We start from the raw sequence: 12,977 nt of genomic DNA, 5'->3' as shown, positions 1-12,977 counted from the left end.
TAATTTTTTGTTCTCTATGGAAATTATAATGAGGGTTAATTTACCGTATTTCATATTTTGATATATCACACTGTTATTTACGGATGTGGTGATACCAAATATTCCTATTTTTTTCATATATATTGTAGCATAGCGCCTACTACGTGTCTTGGGGAACACTCGCTTGGCAGCAGAATCAAAGCACTCGGGCACGGTTTTCTATCAAAAAGTCTTTTCGGTTTATTTCACATAATGTAAACCACATCCACAGGAACTTGGTAACAGTTTGAACACAGTCTGCATATATTCATCTTTACCACAGTTTGTCTCTTACCCCGGTCAGCATTATACACGGTTTTCAGACCGTTACCCGTTGGCAACCTTTACGGGTTCCTGGACACCCCTTGGCCTCCGAGGTGCCCATACACAACGTCTCTCACTCTGACCCCTGTCAGTGTCACACGGTTCCTTCCCGTTACCTGTTGGTGCCGCACAGGTTTCCCGGATCCCTCTTCTCCACAGAGGTATCCATCAGACGTTTCTCACTCACACTGACTTCAGGTCAGTCCCAGGTCCTCAACACAGACTTCCCAGGTCTACGGTCTCCAGGTGCTTCCAGGATGACTCCACTCGCCGGAGCCTCCAACACCAACCGTCCGTGCTATGTCCAGCACGCAGGCTCTCCAGCCTGGAATGGTCACTGTGTGCTTCCAGGACGTCTGTCCCCACATGGGACCGTCCAGCACACAGGCCACTTTGCAGTGTCCTGCCAGGACACACGGAAGTGTGTCCACCCTGACGGACACTTACTCACGAACACTCACATTCCACCATGTGCTCCACACACCTCCTTTACATAGGTGTAACCACACCCAGGTAACTGTCACATGGCTAGTCAGGTGAGCGTGACATCACCACAGGTCCTTGCACACCATATATATGCCTCAATGCATATCTCAAGGAGCACACATGCAGCGCCCCAGAGTCCTGGTCATTGCAGTACTGTGGCTCCGCCACTAAGGGGAGCCATGGTACGTCTGATGGCACTGAAGGAGTTCATCTGACCAGGTATCACAGACACCAATACATTTCACAGCCGGGCCTCCAGGGGGAGCTAAGGGTTCTATTCATTAGGCCACTCCTCACATACTGGTAAAACTGGGGGTCAGGCAGGAAGTTAGAGAGAAAGCTGACTGGGTTGGAACCAGGCAACACCTTGTGGCAGAGGGTGTTGTGGGAGAAGATTCGGTAGGGCCCCTGTCAGGTTGGGACCCTGACAGAGGCCTGGCTACAGGAAGGAATGTCAAGGGACCGTGCCTGCTCAGCATAGCGGCGGTGCCCTAAGGAAGGATCAGAAGCGAGATATATTGTGCTGAGTGAGAAACGAGATCAAAGCAAGAAGGAGAATACCAGTAGGAGTCGTGCTGTAAGACCGAGGCAACATCCTACTGAGGCGCAAACAACTGGTGGCCGGAACGCCGAGGAAGTATTTCTATATACAGCTTTAGGCAATACCTACGGCAGGACAGTCAGTCTCAGGCAGGCTGTCTCACCTAAATCACCTATGCAGTCTTGGGGGGCAACTTGTGGAGAGGGGCGACTCTAGGGTCCCGGAAGAGCTCCGAGCCTACCCGTCAAACGGGTGCCGTCCTAACCGTAACATCAGGGAGGGACGGAGGATTAGCAGAACATCATCTAATCGAGTTGTGAGGGAACTTAAGAAACAGACACAACAGTTGTGGGGACTTTCCGTAAGCACAGCAGGGAAGGACCGCAACACATAGCGCTAGCAGGTAGGCACAGATTTCCACCTGCGAAGAGAACTCTGGAGGTGCCATTGGACCGGCCGGACTTGCGCAGCCTGGTTATCCGGAATCCGGACTGAGGACCCAGAGATCTTCAGTAAAGGTAAAAGAGACTGCACCCCTGTGTCCTTGTTATTTACTGCGACCGGCACTGCACCGCAACACCGCACTACCACCATCCACTTCTATCATTCACTGTACGTCGCCTCCCCACCAGCAGGGTCACGGACCGGGCCTAGCCACCGTGACAACCCCAGAGCAGAGACTCAGAGGCCCGGTACCGGGTACCCCTCGGCCCTGCGGCGGGTGGGGGCGCTGCAAAACTTGGCGTCACGAACAGGATCTACTTAAGCCTGAAGAATCAGGTCATGTGTGCCTTGGAACTGTGATTTACTGTGCTTGGACTGTACTTTATTGCAAAGACTTTGGATTGTCACTTGCCGCCAAAAGTTCGCTCCAAAACCGCCGCCATTACAGCGCTAAGGAGAGCGCAGGAGAAGAAGAAGGGCGTGGAAGTGGGTGTGAACAAGCTGAAGAGCGCGAAAGACAATGGCCGCCCAGTCTAAATATCTCGTCCCCTTGAGGACGTGTCCGTCAGCAGCCGAGATCCGCCTCCTGATCCTCAATGGTGGGCAGAGACAGAGAAAACGAAACCGCCCACGAAGGAGAGAGCGGGAAAAGGACCAGGAAGAAGAAGTCAACGACATGGAGGACGCCATGGCCAGCCGCCTGGAGCCGGAGCGTGGGGTCGGAGCCGAGGACTCCCCCAGCTACCCAGAGAGGCACCGCAGCCAGACCTCCGCAGCTGACGATGACCTCCTGCAGATCGGAGCGGACGAGCTGACCCACCAACTCCTGCAGACGCAGCTGAGCACTGAGGCCGGGTGGAAGAAGACCATCATCGGGAGCCTCACCAGACGTCTGTCGGCAGCCTCGCTTGGTCCGAAGCTGGAAAGCAAGGCCCTGCCGGAAAGCGGTATGCTGCAAGCAGAGATGACAATGCCGCAGCACAAGGCCCTGCAACCAGCGTTCCAGACCCCAGCGGAGACGGAGCAGACCGGCATCGGAGGGACCGCATCTGAAGCAGGTATGAAAGACGACCCTGCCCCGACGACCGACACCACTCCAGTGACTGCTAGTGCCACAGCTGCTGACTCCGTTCCAGTGACTGATCTTGCAGCAGCCGCTACCTTTGCTGCAGCAAATGCCCCTACTCAAGCTGCGCAGACCTCCATCGCTGCGCGTGATTTAACTGTACATGAAAGACGGATTAACGGCGTTTGTACAGCACTGGGTGTAACCCTGGACCTCACCTTTCCCAGGCCAAGAAGGGTTAAGTGCCAGGTGCAGCCCTGGAAGCCGTTCAACTAAACCTCGGAAACCTGAAACTGTACATAGTTAACTGTTTGTTTCCCTGCTTTTTGCTGCTAAAACCCGCCCAGGGTTAACGCTTAAAGGGATCCCTTTGTTGACCCGGGATCCCTATTGCTTTTTGGTTATTTTTCTACTTTTTGTTTCCTGTTGAAAAGAACTGCTGGAATCATGAACAGTGCATGATACAAACTTCTTGTACATAGTTTGCACCTTCTTAAAGGTGCTCCCTACTGGTTTTACTTAAAGAAGGACTCTTTGCGAAGATACCGCCCTGGAGCCTTTGCTGAGTACGGACTGGTAGCCTGAGAAGATATGCTACCTCATAAAGACTTGGTCCCCTCTTAAAGGGGATGTTCACGTGTTGCACTTAAAAAGTGGTATTGCTTTAAACCAGTTAGCAATAATGTCTTGACAAAAAGAAAGTGATGGTAATGCTTACATGTAAAAGTTATATGTAGAACATTAGTTTATTGTAAAGAAATGTTCGATAATGTTGCTAGAAGACTGAGGACAGAAAGTGAACCCGTACGGGGTTAGTCAGCGAGTCCTCTTAGGAGCCATGCAGGGATGGCTCAATGATTTCAACCTGAAAGTAAATGTTATGTTCTATACTGTGTATAGTAGTTGAAAAGGCAGTAGGCCCGGGCTGAAAGGGGCGGTCCTGTAAAGAAAGGAGAGGCAGTAGGTCTGGTGCCATTAGGACAGGCAGTCCTGCAGATATAACGAAGGAGAATTAAAGAAAAAGAGTTAATTAATATTATAATGTTTTATAAGTAAGTCTTTAGTGGATAGGAAGTGTACGTCCTTAAAGGCAATGTTAACTTATTGTTCAAGTTTTGCACTGTGTAGAATACCCGGTTGGGTAACAGGAGTTACTTATAGCCTGTAATTTATAATGTTTAACTATGTTTGTAACGTTCAAGTGTCCTCACCTCCCATAAAGGGAAGCTCTGTTCAAGCTTACTTATAGTTATTGCATTTTCAAAATTGTATGTCTTTTGCTAACCTGTATTGTTGTTTTCTTCCCAGTCCCGGAGTACTGGATTTAACCGGGGGGGAGTGCAGCGCCCCAGAGTCCTGGTCGTTGCAGTACTGTGGCTCCGCCACTAAGGGGAGCCATGGTACGTCTGATGGCACTGAAGGAGTTCATCTGACCAGGTATCACAGACACCAATACATTTCACAGCCGGGCCTCCAGGGGGAGCTAAGGGTTCTATTCATTAGGCCACTCCTCACATACTGGTAAAACTGGGGGTCAGGCAGGAAGTTAGAGAGAAAGCTGACTGGGTTGGAACCAGGCAACACCTTGTGGCAGAGGGTGTTGTGGGAGAAGATTCGGTAGGGCCCCTGTCAGGTTGGGACCCTGACAGAGGCCTGGCTACAGGAAGGAACGTCAAGGGACCGTGCCTGCTCAGCATAGCGGCGGTGCCCTAAGGAAGGATCAGAAGCGAGATATATTGTGCTGAGTGAGAAACGAGATCAAAGCAAGAAGGAGAATACCAGTAGGAGTCGTGCTGTCAGACCGAGGCAACATCCTACTGAGGCGCAAACAACCGGTGGCCGGAACACCGAGGAAGTATTTCTATATACAGCTTTAGGCAATACTTCAAACCTACGGCAGGACAGTCAGTCTCAGGCGGGCTGTCTCACCTAAATCACCTATGCAGTCTTGGGGGGCAACTTGTGGAGAGGGGCGACTCTAGGGTCCCGGAAGAGCTCCGAGCCTACCCGTCAAATGGGTGCCGTCCTAACCGTAACATCAGGGAGGGACGGAGGATTAGCAGAACATCATCTAATCGAGTTGTGAGGGAACTTAAGAAACAGACACAACAGTTGTGGGGACTTTCCGTAAGCACAGCAGGGAAGGACCGCAACACATAGCGCTAGCAGGTAGGCACAGATTTCCACCTGCGAAGAGAACTCTGGAGGTGCCATTGGACCGGCCAGACTTGCGCAGCCTGGTTATCCGGAATCCGGACTGAGGACCCAGAGATCTTCAGTAAAGGTAAAAGAGACTGCACCCCTGTGTCCTTGTTATTTACTGCGACCGGCACTGCACCGCAACACCGCACTACCACCATCCACTTCTATCATCCACTGTACGTCGCCTCCCCACCAGCAGGGTCACGGACCGGGCCTAGCCACCGTGACAACCCCAGAGCAGAGACTCAGAGGCCCGGTACCGGGTACCCCTCGGCCCTGCGGCGGGTGGGGGCGCTGCACACACAGCGCCCCCTAGCTGCCACAGGGGTCGCTATACCACAATATATATACATATACATAGCGCACATTCACTATTACTATTTTATCAATGGGCTTTAAGGTTGTGTTCACACGGCACGGCTGTGATAAGGTGGTCAAACACTAAGCGCTGAGCTTATATATATATATATATATATATATATATATATATATATATATATATATATATAAATCATAACTTTACCTCCTTTAAATTTAATTTTCAAATTCTGTACTTTCATTGTGTTCATTCCGTTCTTGTGTTTGGAAATGTGACAGTGTTTATTTCTTCCTGTGCAGAAATGTCGGCTTGTACATTATACATTTTCCCCGGATGGGCTATTGTGTGCCCCACATTTTTGTAGCTGAGATGCCATATTGATCTTAACCCAGATTCCTGACGATGATTAATTTCCTTTTCTCATCCTCTGGGGACCTTCTCATTCTTGTAAACTCTATCCTCTGGCATAATAAAGTGAGCAAGTGAGCTATAGAGAGTTCTACAATAGAAAGAACAGCTGTGGGGCACCTCCAGGTAGATTTTATTATCCTTATATAGCAAGTAGCAAAGACATTGGGACAGAGATTAGAAATGCTATAACCTCTAATTTTGTTAATAATAAAGTACTTTTAACCCAAGGACAAAGTCAAGCAATGTCTTAAAGTGGCTCTCCAATAAAAAGTAGAAAATATTTTGTTTGTCTGAGGGGTAAGGATCCACTTTACCTTTTGGGGACCTGTATGGAGACTTCCATGCGTCTGTGAAGTAGGGGCGTAACGATCACAGTCAAACCCTCTGTCTGTGCAGAAAGGGGGCCCGCTGACACTTACTTCAGCTGGATGTGCGTTCGAGGACGTATATCTAGCTGAAGTGTGTTGCAATGCAGGGACCCATCAGCACTCTGCACTGAAATACATGCCACTGGCCAATCAGAGGCCGGCAGCTGATGTCGAGGTGCCCAGTAGTGGCGTCGGATTACGTCATGCGTCACCATAGCAGGCACACCAATGTCAGCTGCCAAGATTTGCACAGAATACAGAAGAGGAAGCTGCACGTCATGGGAGGATAGGAAGGTGGGAAAAATGTTTTATGGAGTTTTTGAGTAATTTTTTTTCATGCAGAGCCTGAACGGGAGACATGGGGGGACATATATACCAGGTAAGGGCCTAGGATGGGGCACATATATACCAGGAAGGGGCCCAGGATGGAAGACATACATACCACAAAGGAACCCAGGATGGGGGGACATAAATACCAAGAAGGACACCAAGGATACCAAGAATACAGTATATACCACATTTGAGTACAAATATACCAGGATAGGTCCAAGGTTTGGAGATATACGGTATATACCAGGAAGAGGCCTAGGATAGAGTACATAGGGACATATATACCAGAACGGGCCCAGGATGGGGGACATTACTATATAGTGAAGGGTAGGTGGGCGAACACTTGTGTCTTTATAGGATTTTGAACACTACAAAGGCCCATACATCTGACTACATGCAGGGGGAGGGAGGCCAGGTCCAAATGTTGCATCGGGGTCATCAAACTCTAGTTACGCCACTGCTGTGGAGTACCTTAGACAAAAACAATATAATTTTTGGGCTTCATGGTTTTTCTTCTGAAAAATAGAATATTTTTAAATTGCCATCAATGCATCCCTTTATGGGTCCATCAACTTCCAATGAGAACATCATGAAATTGCCATTATTTACTGTATCCACCTGGACTGATTTTCTGCTCACTAGACTATGAATGTATTTAACCTCCACGTTTGTCTTCAAATAATTTTTCTATGTATACCACTACCTTTTTTCTGTCTTTTAATATTTTTACCACAGTTGCATTTTCGGGCCTTGGATTCACCTCTTTCTACCTGGCAGGGAAATTGCATTGTTTTACAGAATTAGGACAAGGGAAAAGCTGGCGCCTCTGTGCCACAATCCTTCCTCTGTATTGTGCTATGATGATCGCACTTTCACGGATGTGTGATTACAAACATCACTGGCAAGGTAAGAACTTACAAAGTATAACGATGATGTTCTACTCAAATTGTAAGACATTCTGCCCCCGTCTGCAGAATGAATCACATGCATATCATAGAATGCCTTCTGTTAAGTAAACTGATGAACATCACATTAATCAAACAGGCTCAGAAGCTGTGTATGTGCAATTACCATGGGACTGTGGTGGTGACTGACAGCTAGGCTACTGCTGAAAAAGCCGGGGTGACAGAAAAAGCATAGAGTTCAGGATGTTTAACTTTTTAGATGTCATTGGCAATAGGGACTAGAGTCTGTAAGGGTCCCCTACAGGCATTGATGAGTTGCCATTGCAGCCAGAGGCCTAAAAAAGGCTTCAAAACCTTCTATATCTACAAACTTATGAACTTATGAAACTGAGCATTTTCAACTATATTTATTGCTGTAATTGTAATGTGATGCATGGCGGTAGCTGTGGAAGAGGTACTTGTCTCTTACGTCCTGGCACGTTACATGAAGGTGGAGTTCCTGGCTGGGTTTGCAGACTTTATCTACGGTGGCGCTACGTTCTTGCAGGCTGTATGATGTCGATGACTTCAGCTGGCAATGACTGGATATTGATCAGTTCAATGAGAGAGACCACCACTCAAAAATAAACAGTCTTTTGCTGAATATTAACTTGGGATTGTGTACAATAGACAGCAGGTGCACAACTTCGCAAAGGTTTCTTTCACAATACGGACCATCGTTACACACAGTCTCTCTATCTCTTCATGTTTACTTGTCCATGCCTCATGTTTCATTGTCTTTACCACCACTCAGCTCACTACAACAGTCCACTAAGTGAGAGTACTTTTTTGAACCTGCGGTTCCGCATCATCTTTCGTCTTAAGGGAACTAGTTTGCCGCTATAGCTGATACTTTGCTTCTCTGCTTGCTGACGCCATGGAACTCCCACCAGGGGTACTCTATTCATCTCACGTTCTTTGCTCCATCCTAGTCTGTTACCTCTGTGAGTTATAAACTCAGGGCCGTACTGCTAGGCATCCTGCCTCAGGACCTATCTCCGGTTGATCATTCTGACCTTCTGTTAGTTTTCCTTCCTCTGAACTCAGGATCACGCTATCCAATGTCTCTGTATCCTCTCACTTCGAGGACTCTGCTTACTGTCCAGACCTTAGGTTTGCTTTTGCTGCACACTAGACCTTATCTAATGTCTTGGCAGGAAACTGTCTCTGTCCCTTCATCTTAGCCCCTCCTCATACCTATGTAAGGAGAAGACCTGGATCAGGCAAAACCTACTCTGTGACCGATCGGAACTGTCAGGATGGTCACCCAGGTTGCACAGGGAAGGCATAAGGCCCCGAACCGACCTTTGCACTCTGGAGTAGGGGGCACGGCTAAGAAAAGAGCTGCAGCATGCGGGAAATCAATCAGTCTTAGCGGGAATGTGCAGCGAGCAGGAGGGCAGTGCCAGGGCTCCTTCTGTGGAGAATCCAGACAGAGTAGGCCCAAGCCAGAAGGGACTGAGAGCTGCTACCAGAGATTGCTGACAAAGATGCATCCAGTCCCCGCTGACAGTGCTGACCGTGAGTGATAAGTCACACAGTCAGGACATAGATGCGCGCACGCACCGATGGGGAATCAGGGACACCCGCCGTGAGGAGTTTCCCGTTATACCTGCTTTCCATTGTACCTGTCTCTGGACTCTGACAAGGAAAGAGACTGTGTTCTACCCTGCTCGTCATTTCTCATCCCGCCAAACATCCACCAGACCACGAGGAATCACCGCCACCACCAGGATCCAGGACACCATCTTCTCCAGGATTACACCGGACCACATACGCGTCACGGCCTTGGCACCAACGCTCACAACCCGAGAACCACATTCTGATGTTGTTGGACTGATAAGTTTGCTATTCTTGAACTTTCTACCCTATCTACCACCCCTGTTTCCCCCGGGTTCCAAAGCTCTTGTGCAAGTATACTTTTTTCCTCATTTTCTCCCTGCGAGGAGTATACCTGTAAAAGTAAACCCCACGTTAACCCTTGTTCTGCTTCCGGCCCGTTACTGCATCTTGCAACCTACTCACACCTGTACAAAACATTAACTAACTCTCCCTACTTTCGAGCAGAACACAACACCATTACTAAAAACACATATCACAATTCACATTATACCCCATAAGAGTTCTTGTGTCTTCAAGGGGAAAGGTGGGCAGTATGTACATCTCACTTAATGACTGAGCATTATTGCAGAATCAGACTACACAGAGCTTGTTTTTAGTCTCTAAACATAGAAACGCTTATGTTCAAATGAAAACTATACATATATTTTAGCCACTTGCACCACTTTTCATAGTTTAGAAGATTTTAGTTTGTAAGTTTAGAGGGCTTGACCAGCAGAATATTTTTTTTAAACGGCTCAGACTGGTTTAAACAAAAAAGAAAACTAAAAGAAGTAATATTCTCAGCAGTGCCAAGCAGCTCCAGTGCTAATGCTGCTTACCCAATCCCCCTGGTCTGTACTTTGTGGTCACACTTAGCTGATAGCTGAACTATTGACCAAAAATTCAGACTCCTCCTCTTGTCATATAAATCCACATACCATAATGTTAATAAATTACGTTTTTATCTCCTTTTTTCCAGATGCTTTCGTAGGTGGCGTGATCGGTCTGATTTTGGCCTATATCTGTTACCGGCAACATTACCCAGAATTGACGCATTCTTCCTGCCACCGCCCCTCTATATGCCTTCGTCAAGTTATCACCCAAAAGAAAGAGGAACCAACACCTACTGAGAACAATGACAGCTTAATGCATGAAGGAATGACAGAGGGCCCCGTATGACCAGCGAGTGGTCTCATTTGACTTGAAGCCACACACAGCCTCATTTTGACAGGTTTCCTGCACTGTGTGTACAGAACCAGGCATTGTATCTATGTGACCAGCAGTTCTACAATGAATGCAATGACAATGTCTACCCACATTACAGAGGTATAATATCATCTACATCTCCATGCAGAATATGTGCTACAGTTTTACGATGGTGCTGTGTGTCCACATTTTGTAACGTCCACCTTCTGATGCCATCTGGCTCATTTTTATGGTCTTCGTAGAAGATCATTTTACCAGCTTGTCATTGAAGGTTTGTGTTTTCTTACTAAACACAGTGCAGAAATCTTTGCTCCAACCAGTGAAGCACTTCCGCAGACTCATAAGATGTCCGGTACCATGCTCGTCCTTGGAGGTGCCCACATTCCTGTAGCTTCATTGTACATGTCTGATGTCTACTGTTGTGTTGCTGTGTAACACAGGTTTTTCTAAATTTCAACATTGACATTTTGATGTTTTGCACTGATAAAAAAATGAAATGATAGATATATTTAAATGTCCATGCATGTAGTTGATTATGATGTCCTGTGTAATTTTGGGATTGAGCGTAAGAATTCTTTGATGCATGTGAAGCTTTCTCGTAATCACTGATATCATATCCTGGGAGTGCAATAATCACCTATTGGTTGGTAATGGTAAGCTGTAAACATGGAGAAGGATTTCACTCCTGCATGGAATACAAAGCCACATACTAAAAGAGTACCTATTACCAGTCTGGGGCTGCCTTTTTTATTTAATGAAAGAATAAGCTGATGATTTCTAGAAATATAACCTATTAGCAAAAGTGGTCTCAAGTGTCCTTAATGCCTCAACCCTACATGGCCCTTGCTTTGAAAGAGCGAGATCTCACATATTGTCATGAACTTTTTCTCTTTTAAACTACGCCAACAATGGTACAGACTTTATGGTAACATGATTATAACAGTTACCATTCGGTAACCTCTTTCTAAAGTATGCGCCTGTTCTGATTAAGTGCAGTGAGATCTCGTGATAAAACCCGAGATCGAGATCTTTTGCAGCGAGGGGGGCCGCAAAAGTTTGGGATATCCTGCTCTGCTTGTAGTTTTCCCACATGCTAGAAGTTTGGACAACACTTTTGTTTGCAAGCTGGGTCCTTTAGGGACTTTTGAGATCACTTTTGTTTTTAGGTGATATTTAGAAAACACCAGTCTGGGACATCCCTTTTTATTTCAGAAAAGAATAGCAGCATCAGACTGGAGCTAGGTAGTCTTTAAAGGAAGATTTTACCTAAAAAGAAACATTTAATTTAAAAAAGAAACTGACTGGTTTGATTACACTGGTTTACAAGAAAAAAAAAAATTCTGGCATGGACTTTAAGAACAGTTTTAGACTAATTTGAGGGTGCTGAATTCAAATCTGATCTTATACTTTCTCTATCACATCACGTTTTTGTGCTACAGGTATATAGCCCATTTTCATGAATTCCATGATAAATATAAGTAGTGTATGAAAAGTGCCGGTTTATACGGTTCACTAAGGTAAATTTAGTTTTCATTTACTCTCCCAATAAATGTGAGAATATCTTTGTTTTCTTTGAACATGCATAATTCCCATTTGTTATGATAACACCCTTGTTTTCTGTGCTACTGGGACAGTAGAGCTACAGCAGAGCATTGGGTGAAAACTGAATGGCCTCAGCGACAGAGTTTGGCATCTGGCGATAAGAATGTCATCCATGATCCTCTAGTGGATAGGAAGGACATTGTCTTTCCTCCCTTACACATAAAACTTGGATTGATGAAGCAGTTCGTCAAAGCTCTCAATCACAGTGGAGAATGCTTTAACTATATATGTTCAACTATTCCTGGTCTTAGTGAAGAGAAGAAAAAGGCTGGAATATTTGATGGACCTCAAATAAGAACACTTATGAGAGACCCAAATTTTATCACATCAATGAATGAGACAGAAGAAAGAGCTTGGAATGCATTTTGTACTGTGGTGCAGAATTTTCTAGGGAATAAGAAAGCAGACAACTATGAAGAGATTGTGGAAGAGCTACTAATGAGTCTGCGAAATCTTGGATGGAGAATGAGGATCAAGATTCACTCTTTACACAGCCATTTGGACTTTTTTCCAGAGAACCTTGAGGATGTGAGCGAGGAACAAGGGGAGCATTTTCATCAGGACATTAAAACAATGGAAGAACGGTATCCAGGCTGGTGGGACTCACATATGATGGCTGACTATTGCTGGAGCTTGATGAGACAACCCAGAAGCTGAACATCACAGATCAGCCAAGAAAAGAAAGTTCTAATAACTGCCATTTGCCATTCATCTGTGTGCCATATATATGTGTTTTTATATTTTGTAGTTTAATTCTGTAAGTATATTTGATTTGCTGTACATAGACTTTGTAATCTTTGTTATTCCTTGATTAAAAATATACAAAAATCATGTGTTTTTATCATAAAACATTAGGAGTAATTTTCATAAAAAATTGAAAATATCTTGAAATCCTGATGTGATAGCCAAAAACGGAGTTCATATTCGTAATCAGCAGCCAAAATTGACTTAGGTTTTAAAATCTTTTGCCAGAAAAATTGCGTTTTCTGTATGATCCTGAAACAGCCAGGCAGTTAGAAATCCAAGTGGGTACAAACAGGGTAATTCCTGCTAATCAATTCCATCTGGAAGAAGCTCTCTTCCTCCTCCTCCGCCTCTACCTCCTCCTGTCAAA

At 46.0% G+C, this 12,977-nt stretch overlaps 1 protein-coding gene across 1 annotated transcript in view; it reads left to right on the top strand.

The window, feature by feature from the left end:
• Positions 1–11,585, top strand: part of PLPP4 (phospholipid phosphatase 4) — a 182,808-nt gene extending 171,223 nt beyond the window's left edge. Inside the window, exons 6-7 of the mRNA XM_077258745.1 lie at positions 7,245–7,415; positions 10,035–11,585. Coding sequence (XP_077114860.1) covers positions 7,245–7,415; positions 10,035–10,234 — 371 coding nt within the window. The 3' untranslated portion in view covers positions 10,235–11,585. The remainder of the gene's footprint in view (positions 1–7,244; positions 7,416–10,034) is intronic.
• Positions 11,586–12,977: the final 1,392 nt, after the last annotated feature.

This window comes from Ranitomeya variabilis, chromosome 4, assembly GCF_051348905.1.
Source record: "Ranitomeya variabilis isolate aRanVar5 chromosome 4, aRanVar5.hap1, whole genome shotgun sequence".
NCBI classification, from domain to species: domain Eukaryota; kingdom Metazoa; phylum Chordata; class Amphibia; order Anura; family Dendrobatidae; genus Ranitomeya; species Ranitomeya variabilis.
This window is presented reverse-complemented; position numbering and strand designations above follow the sequence as displayed.